Source organism: Macrotis lagotis, chromosome 7 (genome assembly GCF_037893015.1).
Source record: "Macrotis lagotis isolate mMagLag1 chromosome 7, bilby.v1.9.chrom.fasta, whole genome shotgun sequence".
Taxonomy (NCBI): Eukaryota; Metazoa; Chordata; class Mammalia; order Peramelemorphia; family Peramelidae; genus Macrotis; species Macrotis lagotis.
The window spans coordinates 72943170-72959742 of NC_133664.1; the positions used below are offsets into that span (position 1 = coordinate 72943170).

The window sequence follows — 16573 nt, forward strand, 5'->3', positions numbered from 1 at the left end:
CTTTGGAGAATCAAAAAGGATATGACATAGTCACTGGGAAATAAAACATGTACTTCTCAGTATTTCTCCTAAAATTTTAAAAAATTAAAACTTCCCTAAAGATCTCATTATCTTAAAAAGTTAGCTTGTCTGTCAGCACTTTTTTCTGTTGATTCTAGAAAATGATCTTTGCTGATTCATGTTTCCTAAAGAAATCCCTCTGAAGAGTAAATTAAGCGCTTTGTAATATTATTTCATTTTTCATTTTCATTCATTTCATTAAAATTGATTTGCATATTCAATTTTTACTTTCAGACACCCCCCATGCCCTAACTTTCCCCTGAGGACTACAATAGCAAAGGATCATAGGCTCAGAGGTCATCCCATAATGGGGAAGGTACAGCAGGTTTGCTTCATGTTAATGAGTAGATATAGCCTATAGGGATAACCAGCTCCAGTCTGTGGAACTTGTATCTGATACCTGCAAAATGTCTGGACCACAACATCCTTCTTAAAGTTCAAGGTTACTTGTGGTCAAATAGAAGATTTAGGAGCAAGTTGCATTTTTGGCACTTTTGGGTCCTGCTGATCTAAATATATCAGAGATGATAGAGCATAGAAAATAACAGTGCAATGACCCTTTTTTCTAAAAAAGAAAGCATGTTGGTTCATTCTTTATGAGAAATTATTGTAATGAATAATGTTCTTTTCACAATGGTAGCTAGCCATGAAATTGTTACCCCTGCGATACTAAGAAAGAAACAAAAGCAAAGGGTCAGGATGGAGTAACCCTATTGTATTCTCTCCTATTAACATAGCTCAGTAAAAGAAAAGGAACATTAGAGCCCACACATGTCATCTCTCCATGTTTCTCCTTAATGGACTTTCAATAATTCACTAAGTGTGTCTAATACATGCATCCTTTTTTTTTTTTGAGTGCTTGCCTTGAACTCCTCCCAGACAGGCTTCTAACACCATCTTCTACAAACTGGCGCTCCTGACCTGTGCTTCTTGTGTGGTCCCTGCAACCCCAGGAAACTCAGAAGCACAAAAGAAAGAGGGAGTTTGCTTAAAACAAATAGATGTAAAAAGTAAACACCAAACAAACTCAGCTGGAAACTGCAGATAAAATTTAAGCTACTATTAATGGTCTGAGCCCCACCGGTTAGGGTTTCTTTTGGTGAATACAATTGTGTCCCTTTCCCCTGGTTGCAATTTGAACCAATGTCCAAACTTACTAACCCCAGTTGCTTCAAGGTGTTTTTATATTTCAGTCAAGAAAGATATAAACAACATGCAACTTTTATCCTTGGAACTCAAAGCACTTTCCAAATGCAATAATTCAGGGAGCCTCAGTTTAAGGGAGAGTGCTGACAAATCTATTCCTGGTTCATAAAATGTTCGTGTCCTTATTTACATTACATCAATTTGCATTCACTTATATTACTTTACTGAATATTTTTAAATATAGACATGGGTATATACTTTCAATAAAACTGGAGATTATTTGAAATTAGGAATAGCTTTGTTTCTTAGATCCCTTTTCCATTTCCATTTTTGTCTCTCTAGTATAGTATTATCTGCTCTGTGAACAATAAGTAAATGGAATTTACCAAATGACCTACAAAGACACAATGAAACAAAGCATCCAAAGCATCTAAAGAAATATTCTAGGTTCAGATATGAATTAAGTCAAACAGAGCAAAGGAAGGAAGTTTTTGGTTCTTTAAGTGAAGGGTAAAAGGAGAGAGAATTCAAGATTTTCAGGTCATCAAGGCAAGATCATAGAAACATGATGAATCAGTGACAAACATATTGATTTCCATCCTCCAATCTGTGCCATGCCCATCTATATTGCCTTCTATGATAGATGGAGAAAGCATCTGCCTACTCAGCTTCGTCATGGAAAGATTCAAGGCAGATAAGAGTGCTGAGACAGACTTTGAAGCCTTAGGAAAGTCTACTGGTGGTATGGCATAGTAGGGAGCTGAGCCATAAGATACTTTTTTCAAGGTCATTAATGAAAAGCATGTTCTTGTCCATATTCAACCCAATGCCACAAATATTTATTACTTGTCATATCTGTAAGAATGAAAAAACTGAGCTTACTAAGATCCTTTTAAGCATTGCTTTTTTGTTCCAGTACTCTTACTATTTGAGGCATTGTGCTACTAGATTGGCTGGCAATCCAAAAACTAACTCTGTTCTCTAGGAACTTAAATTCTATGGGATTAAGGGATGATGCAATATGTGTATATACATATATATATATACATTATATATATAATAAATCATTACAAGTAGGAATATAAAAAATGGGAGAATGGAGTAGGATTTGAGGAAGAGGAAGCTTCTGATCTAATTCTTAAAAAAGATAGGGTTCTGAAAAGCAAGGAACATCAGTCATGGATGGATTCCAAAATAAGGAAGATGTTATCTAATTGTATTCAAATAAACCACTTGGAGGAGGAGATATTCAATTCATTGAGTCACATAATTATAATCCAACCTAATATGGATCTTTTCCATTTCACAATGAAAAGGTAGGTTGTTCTTCTAAGTGAAAGGGGAGACTGTTTCCAGCTATTACTATGTTTAGTTATTGTCATTACCTACTGTAGGAAAAAAAACAAAGTTAGTATTTCATAAGGTAGTATTTCATAAGCCTGGTCTATGCTGACTTAATCAGTTTTCTACCTGCTCAAACCAGAAAAAAAATGAAGACCTGGGAATGTGATTTGAAAAATAAAGTGTATGAGTGGCAGTGAGGTGGCACAATAGATAGAGCACCAGCCCTGGAATCAGGAGGACATGAGTTCAAATCTGACCTCAGACTTTGGGCAAGTCACTTAACTCCATTACCTTACAAAACAAAATGAAAGAGAAGTGTATGAAAAAGGATCCAATAATGTTAACAATCCAATATCAAAATTAGGGGCAATGTGAATCTCCATCAAGTTATCCTTCCTCCAATGCCAAGACAACCATTCTGCACTATCATTTCTAGTAAGAGTTCTACAGAGTATCTTCATCTAGATTCTAGATCTTCTCAATAATAGGATTAGCAATTTTCTCATCAAATGAATACATTTCATTAAGTAATGTAATATAGTAGGAAAAACTATAAATCTGGAATCTAAGGAATGGGCTTTAAATTCTGTCTTAACCCTTACTGCCCATGTGAATGTACTTAACTCCTCTGATTCCACAAAATAGGGGAGAAGGACTGGGTGGCTAGTTCCCATCCAATTGATGATTTTAAGTTCCAAAGCTGCAAGAGTTCCTCGCAGAAAGTGGTCAGTGTGAAGACCGACCTTGACCTGTCAAACCTTAATCTTGATTGCCATTAGTGAGCCTTGAATAATTTGGCTACATGAGGAAGTCATAGAGCTCTGACAATGACAAATAGACATCTCTCATATATTCTGCTCCAATCTCCTGAACAAGCAGAGGATCTGTGCCATTTAACTGGATATGTGAAGATGGTATATAAAGCTTTTAAGCTCTATTCCCAAAGGTGAGTTAGAAGTACTATGCATTAAGTTCACATGCTGTTTTTCCTATTCATTTCTATTCTGAAAGGACTGATAAGTAATCTTTTTTTTTTTTAGGTTTTTGCAAGGCAATGGGGTTAAGTGGCTTGCCCAAGGCCACACAGCCAGGTAATTATTAAGTGTCTGAGACCAGATTTGAACCCAGGTACTCCTGACTCCAGGGCTGGTGCTTTACCCACTGCATCACCTAGCTGCCCCTCATCCTTCTTAATAGTATGCTTTCTACCTCTAGTCTTTCAATGGACTCAAGCAGTAAGAAGGTTTTTCAAATATCAAGAAGACAATCGTATATTCAAAATTGTACATAGTTAGTTCATAGTCAGTGGAACAAATGCTAAAGACAAGGGCAACAGCTAAATTAGCCAAGTGAAATTAAACAACTAAAAAGTGATTCTATCCATTTGAGCCAATGCTGACAGATGAGCTAAAATGGACTAAAAGCATTGGAAACAATAGCAAAATAAAACCCCAAGAGTTGAAGATGATTTTCATTTTCTCCTCATTGTTTCTGGTGCTATTTGGGTCCTTTTCCAGTCGGTAGATGGAGAGGTGTTTTATACCCTTTCTAGTCTCATTTTGCAGCTAATAAGGTCCTTCTCTCTAATTATGTTTGCTTTTCTATCAGCTGAATATGCATCATCCATTCAGAACCATGGAGGACATTTCCAAAGGAAAAAAGTCAGAAGGGGCATTATTAGAAATGAACTACAGGCATATTTTGAGTGATAAGATAGGAGACCTAAAATTAAGTTCTGATCTAGTAATGTCTATACACTGGGCAAACTAAAGGAATACATTCCAGGAAGGGCCAAAAAAAAAAAAAGATGGCTATGTAAGGACAAAATAATGAATCTATGACCTTTCAATAAAAGTCTTCCATAAACCATTTTTGGGTCTGAGATATATAATTATTAAACACACTAAAATGAGAAGTCCTGTTTAAAATCTTTTTAAAGAATGAAGTTAATTTCTATTTTGAATATAGCAAGTAACTAGCCAATTTTATTTGTGAATTGAAAATATTACTAGACCATTGTACATTTACCATTCAATGTACAGAAGAACTCCCTTTAAACAGGCTATATTCTTCCATTACCTTCTACCTTCCAGGTAATTCATTTAAATGTTAAAATGTCATCTACAGTACAAATAACTCCTCAGTTCAGCAATGACCTCAAAAAGTATCTTAGATGGATAATGATATTAACTTAAGTTGATAAGCAATACTATGATATAAAAAGCTTCAGGAGAGGGTGATGAGCTGAAATTATGACAATTTTTTACATGCCAAATAACAAAAGGTTATTTCTGTCAATAGTCTAAAAGGACATTAAATCCATGAATGTAATAATATCTAATAACAATAGCTAATATTGATAACACTGAGCCAAGCACTATGCTGAGCACTTTGCAATCATTATCTCAATTGATACTCATATCAACCTTGGGATACTGGTGCTACTATTATTATCATTTTCAGAAGAAGAAACTGAGACCAAGAAAGGTTAAGTGATTTACTCAGGGTCTGAGGCTAACTTTGAACTCAGATCTTCCTGACTTAAGGTCCAGTGCTCTTTCGACAGTACCATCTAGCTGATCTATCATTGTTAATGTAGGTATTATCTCCAAGAGTATAGATCACTCCTTTTATCTGAACCTCTCCTCTATGACTTTCCACAAGTAGTATTTGGAGCTGGCAGTGAAGTGGCATGGTGATTTGGTTTCAGAGCAGATAAAGTGAAAACTTATCGGAGTCCACTGTTCTGGGGTGGGAATCTGAAGGCCACTTCTCTTATACAATTCCTAATTAGTAACTTGTACTGCCTATTCATGGTTCCCATGTGCCCAACCAGTGGGCATCAGATAACTATAATGTTAATCCTTCCAGGATTTTGATATTTCAAGACTTACAGTCATCACTAAAAGAATATTGTTGTTAAAAGGATAGGGGGAAAACTGTAAAAAAAACTGTAAAACTCAAATAATACCTTTAATAAAAATAAAAAAATTAAAAAAAATTAAAAGGATAGGCTTTATACCCCAAAGAGGTTAAATAAAAAAGGCAATGGACCTATTTGTGCTAGAACTCACACACACACACACACACACACACAAACAAAGCATATGCAAGCATAGGTATAGTTGCTCTATTAGTGGTGGCAAACAACTAGAGACTAAGGAAGTGATGAATGACGAAATTGTGGTATGTACATTTAATGGCACTACTATGCCATAAGAAATAATGAAAAGGACAATTTTAGGGAAACCTGGAGAGAGATGTACCAATTGAAGAAGAGTAAACTGAACAAAACCAGAACACTTTATACTACAACAATACTGTAAAAAGAAGAAACTTTGAAAGACTGAAGAACCGTGACCAATGATGATTCCAAAAGACACGATGAAGAATGCTACCCATTCCTGAAAGAGAGGCAATAGTCTAAATATGTAGAATAAAACACATAGTTTTGAATACCAACATTGTTGGAATTTGCATTGCTTGGCTTTTTTTCCCCCAATGGGAGATAGGAAAAAGAAAAAATAAATGCTTATTTATTTAAAAAATAAATTTCATGTTTAAGAAATAGAGATTTGATTCACCCCCAATTTCGCCAATTTTTAAACTAATGCATATTTGCATTAGAAAAGGTAAATAATAGTGCCTGAATATATTCAAGCTTAGAATTCTCCAAACCACAGCTAATCATTTTAAAGAAACTACATAACTAATAACAACCATATAGATTTATATCATGTAGGCCTTGGGAAACAAATAGCAAAGTAATAAATAGGTTTGCTGCTTTATAAGACGCTTTGAAGAAAGATAATTTAAAACTTGATATTTAGACCAAACAAAAGTTTCATTTGACTCAGGGACTTTTGATGTTGTGCAAATAGGAAACTGGAATGGAAGAGCTAGCTAAGAATAACAAATCAAAACTCATCATTTCTATCTCTGTCCTAAAAACTACACAACATTGTGTACTAGAATCAACAAAAGAAATAGGAACTAATACAATGTTTGGTCAAAAATTTTACCACCAAAGGTAAACAATGATCTTAAAGCCTAGAGAAGGAACCAGATGAAGGAGGTAGGGCAAAACCAAGAATCAGAGAGTTTGGCATTATAGTTTGTTCTGGTAATAGCCAGCTCAAAACTTGACTTTCTGCTGAAGTTTCTGATCTACGTCAAGTAATGAAGAGTCAAAAGACAGTCCCTGCTCTCAAAGAAAATGCAATCTAATGATCTCTAATTATTAGCAAAATATGAAAATCTATAATTAAAATGTGCATGTTATATATTAATATATTTTATTAATTCTACACTAAATATTCAAATATTATGCTTTGTTAATTACATATATGAAAATATATGTATTAAAATATCATACATGAATCACTCATACCATGAATATTTGGCATTTGTAATAAATATCCAAAATTATGAAGCTTTCCTTGCTGCACAATTTGTTTTCAAAGAAAGGGGGAAAAGTTTGCTTTTTGAAAACTGGAGCTAGGGGTCAGCTGGTTTGCCCAATGGATAGAGCAGCAGCCCTAAAGTCAGGAGAACCTGAGTTCAAATGTGACACTTAATAATTACCTAGCTGTGTGACCTTGGGCAAGTCACTTAATCCCATTGTCTTGCAAATAAAAACCCTCAAAAACAAAATAAAACTGAAGCTATTACATAATATTTTATGATATTTGCAAACAAGGACTGGCTCTTGGAACAATCATTGCATCAACTTTTTTTTTTTAAAGTAAGGGTGTTATCAGTCAGCAATACCTAAAAAAATTATCCAACCTACTTATAAACCCTAGAAACAACTTCTGGCCTACAGTTTGAAATAAGTTTTGGGGTTTTATTTTGGTTCAAATGAGTAATAAAGTGGCAACTGCATTTATTTCATTGCCCATGTGACTTGTGTGTAAGACTGGTAAAAATTTTATGGGGACTGGTATATTTATGGTGCTTATTTTCAAGGCTGCCGAGCACTGCAGTTGACAGGGCAATATGGGAGCACGGAGAGGCTTATGTTAAGAGAATGAAGTGGCTCCCTTGAGAAGCAATCATGGACAAGAAGCTCACAAAAGTCACCCCTGCATCAGGTAACTGCCTTGCTGCCAGAAGCACCTATCTAGGGAATGCACTTCATCAAGGTTCACTTCATAAGCCAAAGCATTCTCTGGCTCTCTGTACCTATAGCTTGTGTGAGCAAATTTGCAGAGGAGTTATAAAAGCTAATCTTTAATGTTATACTCATCATTAAGTGCTGAAATATTATTGCTCATCAGGAGGTTTTACTGCTACTTTGCAAATATACTTACCTGAGTGTCATGAAAGAATGCTGCCTACCAGTCAAATAAAGCCTATTGGAGGGCATTCACCCTTAAGCTGGCACTGCAGGGACAACTCTCTGATGGGCAGAGAGCTCTGCTTAAATGACTTTAACACACACCATACCACTGTGTCATTTTGTGCTGAGGTTCTGCTCCTACATTCCACAAATAACACAGGATCGGTTTTCTCTTCTCATTTTTGTACCTATAATAGTGGGTCAAAACCTCACTTTGGTACAATGGCCCAAAAATCAACACCAAAATCAGTGGATTAAATTAAGCACACACACTCCTCTTTTCTCAGATAAAATGATTTTGCTAAAGCAAAGGTCTGACCATACTATCTACTCCCCCCCAATAAACACCAACAGCTCTCTATTACCACTAACATCAAATATACAATTCTCTATTTGACTTTTCTATTTCCCTAATTCTATTCATTCTCACAGTGTGTCCACTATGTTTGGAATGCTTTCTTTTTCTCTGCTCACTTTTATCACTGCAAATGTACCTGGTTTCCTCTTAGGTAAAAACCTACTTTTCAACTGAAACCCCACCTTCTGCAGGAGGCATTTCCTGGTTTTCTTAACCATCCTTAACCCTTCTCTCTAAGACTACTTTCAATTTACACTATGCAAGTGTGCATGTGTGTGTGTGTGTGTGTGTGTGTGTGTGTGTGTGTATATATGCACTGCATCTACCTAACTGCATGTACCTAACTTCTATGTAGAGATTTGGATACTGTGTTAATAATTTGTTGGTATTGATTATGGGGCTATCTGTATGTGGTCTTCCACATTAGTATTCAAGTTTCTTTAGAAAGGGGGTCAAAGTTTTGTCCATCATTGTGCTCAGTACAATGCTTTGCAAAACATAATAAGGATTTATGAAAAGCCTGTTGAAAGAAAATTCACTCAATCATTGAAAACTGCTTGTGTTCTAAATAGTAAAGCTAATATGAGAAGGGAATTCCAAATTCCCAAAAGGGAATTGCTGGAAAATTCGAAGAATTCCAGAACTGAACCCAGATCAATCTTTTTTCTGATGATGTGGTTAGAACAAATCTCACTATATGCAAATATTCAACTAACAGAAAGAAAAGGGGCTGCTTTAAGTCAAACACATACTCCCATGTTTCTTAAACAATGGATACAACCATCTATGATAAGAACATTCTAGTAATTCCAGAATTAAATCTAAAATTATCTCCTGAAGATAATATAGTTAGAGTACTTCAGAGAGGTAAAAGGAGGAAATATAGATCTATTTAGGTTCCAAATTGTAGGGGTGGTGAAGTTTTATAAAACCTACTCAAAGTAAGTGATGGAATGATGCCAGGAATGGTTTAGATGCTAAAGACATTGGGTAATTTTATTTCACGGGAACAGTTGTAGAGCATAAAAAATTTTTGAATCTGTAAATGAGGATAATAATAAATCAACAAGGGTTTATCATATTCCTACTCCATGTTAGGTATTATGCAGGAAAGGACATGAAACAGGCACACTGTGAAAAAGACAGAAAAGAAAAAAGGTATTCACTTAGAAAAATAAGGAAACGAGGTGTGGTGCTATCTGATTCTCTGCTACTTTTTAAGGAAAGTGAAAGTAGACATGGAATGGGGAAGGTGAATTAGTTGAGTCTGGGAGTTCTGAATTGCACTAGAGATAAAGCTCCTGGCTTTATCATGGTAGTGGACCCCAGAAAGAGAAGACCACTAGGTTGCCTTAGGAGGGGCAATTGACCTAGTCCAGAAATGGAGCAAGACAAAGCATCCATGCATATGACCTAGAAAACATAGGGAAACACAATATCCAAAATAACAAAAACAAATTAAAATGAAATCAGTTTTCTTTAAGATATGAGACAACTGTCAAAAATATGACTTAAATTATTGAGTAGATAGAGTAAAAGGCATTTTTATTTTAGTAAGAATAAAGGGTTTCATGGACCCTAAAGAAACAGCTTTGTGGAAGGAAGGGAAAAATTGTAAAAACTGATAAAGGATCAGGAATCAAAACTTCTAAATTGAGAAGTATCAACTTTTAAAAAGTGAGCAAGATAGATGTTACAGCCTGGCAATGGGGAGGTACAACAAAGGGCAATGGGAGTTACAAGGTCTTCTCAGTTCCTATAACTAACAACCTCAGTTTAACTTATTTGTCTCCAATAGCAATCTAGTCTATTTGATGATTCCATTAAAAAGGAATAGCCCAGAAAATAAATACTTAGAATGGGTAGGTGGTGTAATGGATAGAGCACCAGCACTGGAGTCAGGAGGACCTGAGTTCAAATCTGACCTCAGACACTTAATAATTACTTAGCTGTATGGCCTTGGGTAAGTCACTTAACCCCCTTGCCTTACAAAAATCAAATGAATGGATGGATGAATGAATGAATAAGTAAATGAATGAATAAATACTCAGCAGTATGTCTTATGAAAGTGGACAAAATATCTGGCAAACCATTTTCTTGCAATTAAAAAATGCAGGTGGGAAGGAAGTGGCTGTACAAATCCCCAAGCCATCAATTGGAAAAATTAACACAGAAAAATATTCAAATATGTCCTTTAAGTGTAAACTTGGGCAATTCATGGATCTTTTTTGGCTTTAGTGTCTTCATTTATAAAGTGAGGGAGTTGAATTAGATAATCTTCAAGGTTATGATATTTCGTGTGAATACTTAAGGTAGACTCAAAAAGTTGCTGAGTCCTCAGACAAGAAACGGGCAATAAAATTAAGTAGCAATTTTCCTCAGAGATAGAATTCCTGAACATACATTTAAAAAGGAATGCATTGGGGGCAGCTAGGTGGCGCAGTGGACAGAGCACCGGCCCTGGAGTCAGGAGGACCTGAGTTCAAATCCGACCTCAGACACTTAATAATTACCTAGCTGTGTGGCCTCGGGCAAGCCACTTAAGCCCATTGCCTTGCAAAAACTAAAAAAACAAAAAAAAATTAAAAATTAAAAAAACGAAAAAATAAAGAATGCATTTATTTTCATTTGATCTCTCATATATATATAAAATATATATATGTCCTGGATACTGAAGTCAATACTAGAAGATATTTAATGTGAAGTTTCTACCACTCTGTTGACTATCAAGTAGTTTTGTCCTTATGTAAATAGAAAAAAAGAAAGCCTTAAATATTCAGGAGTTAGATGACATGGAGAAGATGGCCCAAGGACAGATGTTTTCATCTGTAGAGGTTGCCAGTATACTTTAATGATGACCATTAGAGGTCTCTATTCTCCCCAAAGTAATTCTTAAGAAAACCTTCAATCATGTAAGAAAGCTCTAGCTTACAGTCTTAAGGATCAAACCTCTGAAGTATACAACAATATAGACTGACTTCCAAATTTATTTAGTCAATAAACATTTAAAGGACATTTGCCTACTTATACCACCCAAATCCTACCAAATTGTCCAGCCTAGAACTTTCAGTATATAGAAAGTTAAGGATTGTGTATCTTTCTTTCGCACATATTTAAATAATGTAGACTAAGGATAAGGAGAATTTTAACATAAGAGCAAAATGAGTGGCAATATGTATATTCAGACCCAAGTCAAAGAACAAACATTAGGAGTAATGAATTTAAAACTGATCATTCTTCAGTCTTCTAGAATCCTAGTTCTAAGCAGGAGTATCAATCACTGTGGGTGGGGCCCTTTCAAATTACAAATAGATGTCAATTAAAAAAAAATTCTACTGTGAGTAAAGTCAAGTCAACTGTGAAATTGCATATTAAAAGACCTTAGGTTGTTTACTTTTGTTTATGTTACAAATCAGGTTTTTCTTCAGAATCTATTGCTTATCAGTTCAAGTTTTGCTTTCTACAAGAGACAATACAATGATTGATAAAAATCTTTGCTTATGATTTGGCACGTTTTTATGGGTCTGTCAAATTTAAACAAGCTAAGATTATGATATTCTAGGAGAAATAAGCAATTGGATATATGAACTGAACTTCTGATTTTATTGATTTAGAGAGTTTCTCTAGTGAGGAACCTATCCACCAATGGAGATGGGTATCCACTGCATGTCATAGGCTCTGAGAGTCACTTGGTGCACTGAGAAATTAACTGGTTTGCCATAAATCACAAAGACAGACTATCTAAGGAAGAACTTAATTGAGGTCTTTCTTGCTCCATGGACAGCTCTCTATTGGCTATATCAAGGATAGCATGAATGTTTGAGAATTGCAAAATGGCATGAAATTGAATTGAATGTTTGAATTGAAAGAATTTGTGGAAAAATACATTTAGGAGCAAAACCAATACTTCAAACAAATAAAAAATACAGAGAAGAATGTTTCTTGTGTATGTTGTGATGATTGTCATTAACAGAGCCTTTCATCTAGTAGCTCTTTTGGTGATGTGATAGCATTTATTTACTTTATTTTGTTAGAGAGAGAGGGAATAGTCACTAGCCTTCAATTTTCATGTCATTTACTGAAAAAAGTTCCCATTTTCCATACGGTCTAGAATTGAAATTGACTTAGAATCAGAGAACTGTCAAAAATTCCTTTTACAAAAAGGTTTGCTTTACAGAGACTATAAAGAAGGTGTCATCCTTGACACCGGCATTCTATATTCATGCTTCAGGTCTATGGAAAAGAAATGTTAAAAAACATTAAGGAATGTCAGAAAAGATCTTAGGAAGGCTCAGCTGTCATGCTTTGTGTCTCCTTTGGCTTGCATTGCAGTCAGCTACAAGACTGAAGATGTCAGAGGTTGTCTATTGAAAACTATTAACAAGGAAAATAGACTACTAGGAGAATGTTATTGTCTCCCATGGACTTGTCTTTGCTAACTGGTCAGTTTGATACATTTCGAGATATTAAAAACAGGAAGTCCTATATCAATTCAAATTAAAGGAAACATAAAATAAGCCTATTTTGTATTTACAAGTAAAAGAATTACTTCAAGAAAATCTATCATTGAAGATACATAGAAGATACTACTACTGACAAACTATAAGGCATATAAGATTATGTTAAAACAAATCTCACTCTAACTTCATCCTTTACAATTACATAGTACTGCATTTGGTATTTCATTTAAAGAGGCACATGGTTTACTACCTACTTACTTTAACTACATTCTTTAAATCACTGCTGCCTTCTATGTAATGCCACTTAGCACTGAGGAGCTTGTCATGTTAAGCCCACATGCCCTGCAGTTAGGTCTAAGTCATAAATAACTATAACTTCTGAGGTTTTGAGAAACAAAAAATTAAACATTATTATGTTAATACCTACTTTCCACATTACATTTAGAGGTTTTACTTGGAGAGGACTGGGAAGAAATTATTTCTCTGCCATAGAGGGGGCAAGCACTTTTCATAGGACCACAACTCAGTTCCATTATATTCTTTATTAGACCGTTACTTTTTTTATTTTCACATTTATTTTTAATCATCCAGCAATTCTGTACTTTCTAGAACTTGGAAGATGGAGACAGTTAAATGTTATTTCTGTCCCAAATCCAGAATGGTAATGAATAATGTATGGGCTCATACCTTCTCCTTTAATGCCTTTTTACAACAAAGTTGTAAACTCCATTCTTCCACAAGAGCAGAATAGGGTTTTCTTCCCCTAGTGCTTGGAAATATGCTCAAAACATTTGGCAAACTCCTCAATTCTTAGAAAGAGTGATCAAAAGGGTTTGTGTCCTTCCTCCACAAGACTCTAGAAAGCCTTGTGGTCAAGGGAATCTCCCTTTTTTTGGTTAACATCCTTTATGGTACTGCTGGTCTACCTTTTCTCAGCCCCAGATATCCATCGCTTGATTCAATATTCATATTTGATTGTTAGAGCTTTCTTACAGGTCCCTGGCTTTAACCAATGGCAAGAATCTTCATTATCTCCGCCAGAAAGGCTCTTTTCATTCTGGGCTTCTCCTTAATTGATCTGCATAATAATTGTAGCATACTTGCCTAGCTCTTTGCTTTTAATATCAGATTCCTTTCCCTTGAACCCAAATTCATGATAGAAAGGATCCAAATCTAATCTAAATGAATCATTCAATAGGGATCCTTAACCTGTGATCTAAGAACTTTTAAAAAATATTTTAGCAATCATATTTCTATATAATTGATTTCCTATATATTTGTGTATATAAATGCTAAATTTGAACATCATTCTGAGAAATGATCCATAGGTATCACAAGATTGTTAAGGGTTAGATGACTCTCAAAGTATTAAGAAATCCCTGCTCTACACATCTTTTTTTTTTAAACTTACATCACTGTAAACTCAGGCTCCCACTTACCCAGTGTCTCTATTTCCCTTTTTGCCAAAGTGTTACCTAAGGAAAGTTGGATGTTAGTTTTCAACAATATACTCAACAACAAAATTTTGGTAATATGATTTCCAACAATGGAAAAATTTAGGCCAATTCCTAAAAATGCTAGTAATCAGAGCATTTTCATTTTCTATCATGAAAGAGTACTGATAAAAGCGAAAGTGAAACTACTTCTACATTTTTGATCATTAACTCAATCTCCCCCAAACCTTAAAATCAAGATTAAAAAAGCATCATAGATTTGATAAATATGATAATGATAAATTTAATAATAACTCATTAAAACATGAAGACGGCTGATGTCGTAAACAAAATTAGTAAACAGCCACCAAAAATTCATTAAAAGTAAATTTATTGTTGTTTCTCTTTAAAAAAAAATCTGTGCAATATGTGCTGTTCAAGACATTTTGGAATCTCGTTTGTTGTTCATCTCTTCTCAGGCATCAGTTTGGCAATGCTAAATGAGAAACATGGTACAGACACACAATTAGTAAGTACGAGAAGTAAGGACAACTGTAATTTGTGTATGCTATTTTCCCAAATGCCCAATCATATGTTGAAATGATTAATTCAAAGTTATATAGACTGTCTTTGAATATGATCATATATACTACATTCATTATGCTTAAAAAAGAAAAGAAAAGACATCTATAGATCTGATTTCTAAACAAGGTTTCAAATTGAATTATCTATTTCCTCTTACAGACCATATAAAACCATGATTTAAGGTCTCTAGCAATCATTTTAAATGTAATTGCAGAATCCATTCTTAATAGTAAGAAGGCCAGATTGCATTTGCATTGACTTTCCTCTGTGATGTGTCTTTTGACTTATCTGTATCACAAAAGGGGTAAAAATGATATGGAAATAGCAAGTTATTTTCCCCCAGTTTCTTACTGGATAAGCCATTCTATACAGTTAAATTCTAAATTTTCAAAAATCCCATTCAAAGACTATCAATTTATACATACACATAGCTTTGAGAGAAGGGAGGGGAAAAGAAGAAAGAGGAATAGAGATTATAATTGTTAATAAACAATTGTTAATGATTCTCTGCTCTATAATTTGAAAGAGAAGAGTAACTAAAAACATAAAAATAAGTTAATAATTAGCTTATTAGTAGGATTGACACATTAATAACATTTTAAAGATATGATGTCTTAGTTGATTCTTAACATATACATTATAGTTCCTACTTTAATGAAATTTCTAAATTGTGGTGAAATTCAAAGTATTTCTGAAAGTGGTACTTTTTTCACATAAACATTTCATTTTTTTTAAAAAGAGAACCTTCGTTTTCTTAAAACAATTAGAACACCAAATATTAAGGAATGCAAATTTTAAAAATATCAAATACATTTGAAAATTCAGCAACTACCTCATTCTATTGACAATCTCACTTATTAGATTACTGATTACTGATTACTGTCTAACTCACATATAGTAGGTCTCTTATCAAAATAATTGTAATTATGGCATTATCAGTTCCCTATATATGACATGAATATTAACACAAATTTGGTGTAATTTATGTTTTGTGCTGCTTGCATGATATGTTTCAACTGTAGATTTAAAAATTGTGTTACGGCAGGTTTTTGCATTTCATAACCTCTATAATTTATAAATAGACAAATGATTCATATGACTCACAACATTCTTTCCTAGAGCTATTTATCAATAATTAAGTTGTTTTCTGTGAATACCATTCAACATGTGAAAGGAGGAAAACATGTTTTCTATAGAAACCCAGCATAAACCTTTTGAATATACCATATTTTTCTCTCTAATCCAATTTCCATTTGTACAACATCTATTTGGCCTGCAGTTCATTTCTCACCATTTTCAACCAAAAACAATCAACTTCCCTCTCTCTCATAATCTATAAGAACATAGAAATTAAACCAATTTGCAATGACCTGAATTTCTCATGGTTGGGTTGATTTAAGGAGAAGAAATAGCTAATGTTCATGTTGGTATATAGGATTAGGCAGTTACAAAGTTCAGATTCATCCTCCCTGGCCCTTTATCCTCTTCTGTTGCTAATACCATAAATACAAGATCTCTAAATTATCCTTAGAGAGAATGCCCTTGTCCAGTGTTACAAATAAACTATACTAAGGTATCTATATAGGAATTTAAAGCAAATATATGAGTAAAGGGCTATTTTTAATGTGCTAACTAGAACACATCTAAGTCTTATTAACATGGTATATAAGAAGGAAGAGACAAAAATCTATTTTAACCATGCTATATTTCACTACTTTGCTAGGAAATATAAGCACACTAACCTGAAAATACAAAGTACAATATTTATCAGTTCGCATGCAATTGGATGTGGTCTGAAACTCTTGCTACATATAATGACATCTCATTACTGATCAGTACAGCAGTA

The 16573-nt window shown here is 34.2% G+C and overlaps 1 protein-coding gene across 23 annotated transcripts in view; it reads right to left on the reverse strand.

The window, feature by feature from the left end:
- Positions 1–16573, reverse strand: part of PARD3 (par-3 family cell polarity regulator) — a 710070-nt gene that overhangs the window by 220749 nt on the left and 472748 nt on the right. For 2 of the 23 annotated variants that reach the window (XM_074193159.1, XM_074193154.1), the window contains exon 21: positions 1–14638. This exon is cut by the window's left edge and continues 3308 nt beyond it. The exons of the other annotated variants lie outside the window; for them this stretch is intronic. In XM_074193159.1, the coding sequence (XP_074049260.1) occupies positions 14608–14638 (31 nt within the window). In that variant the 3' untranslated portion in view covers positions 1–14607. The remainder of the gene's footprint in view (positions 14639–16573) is intronic. 23 annotated transcript variants of the gene reach the window in all.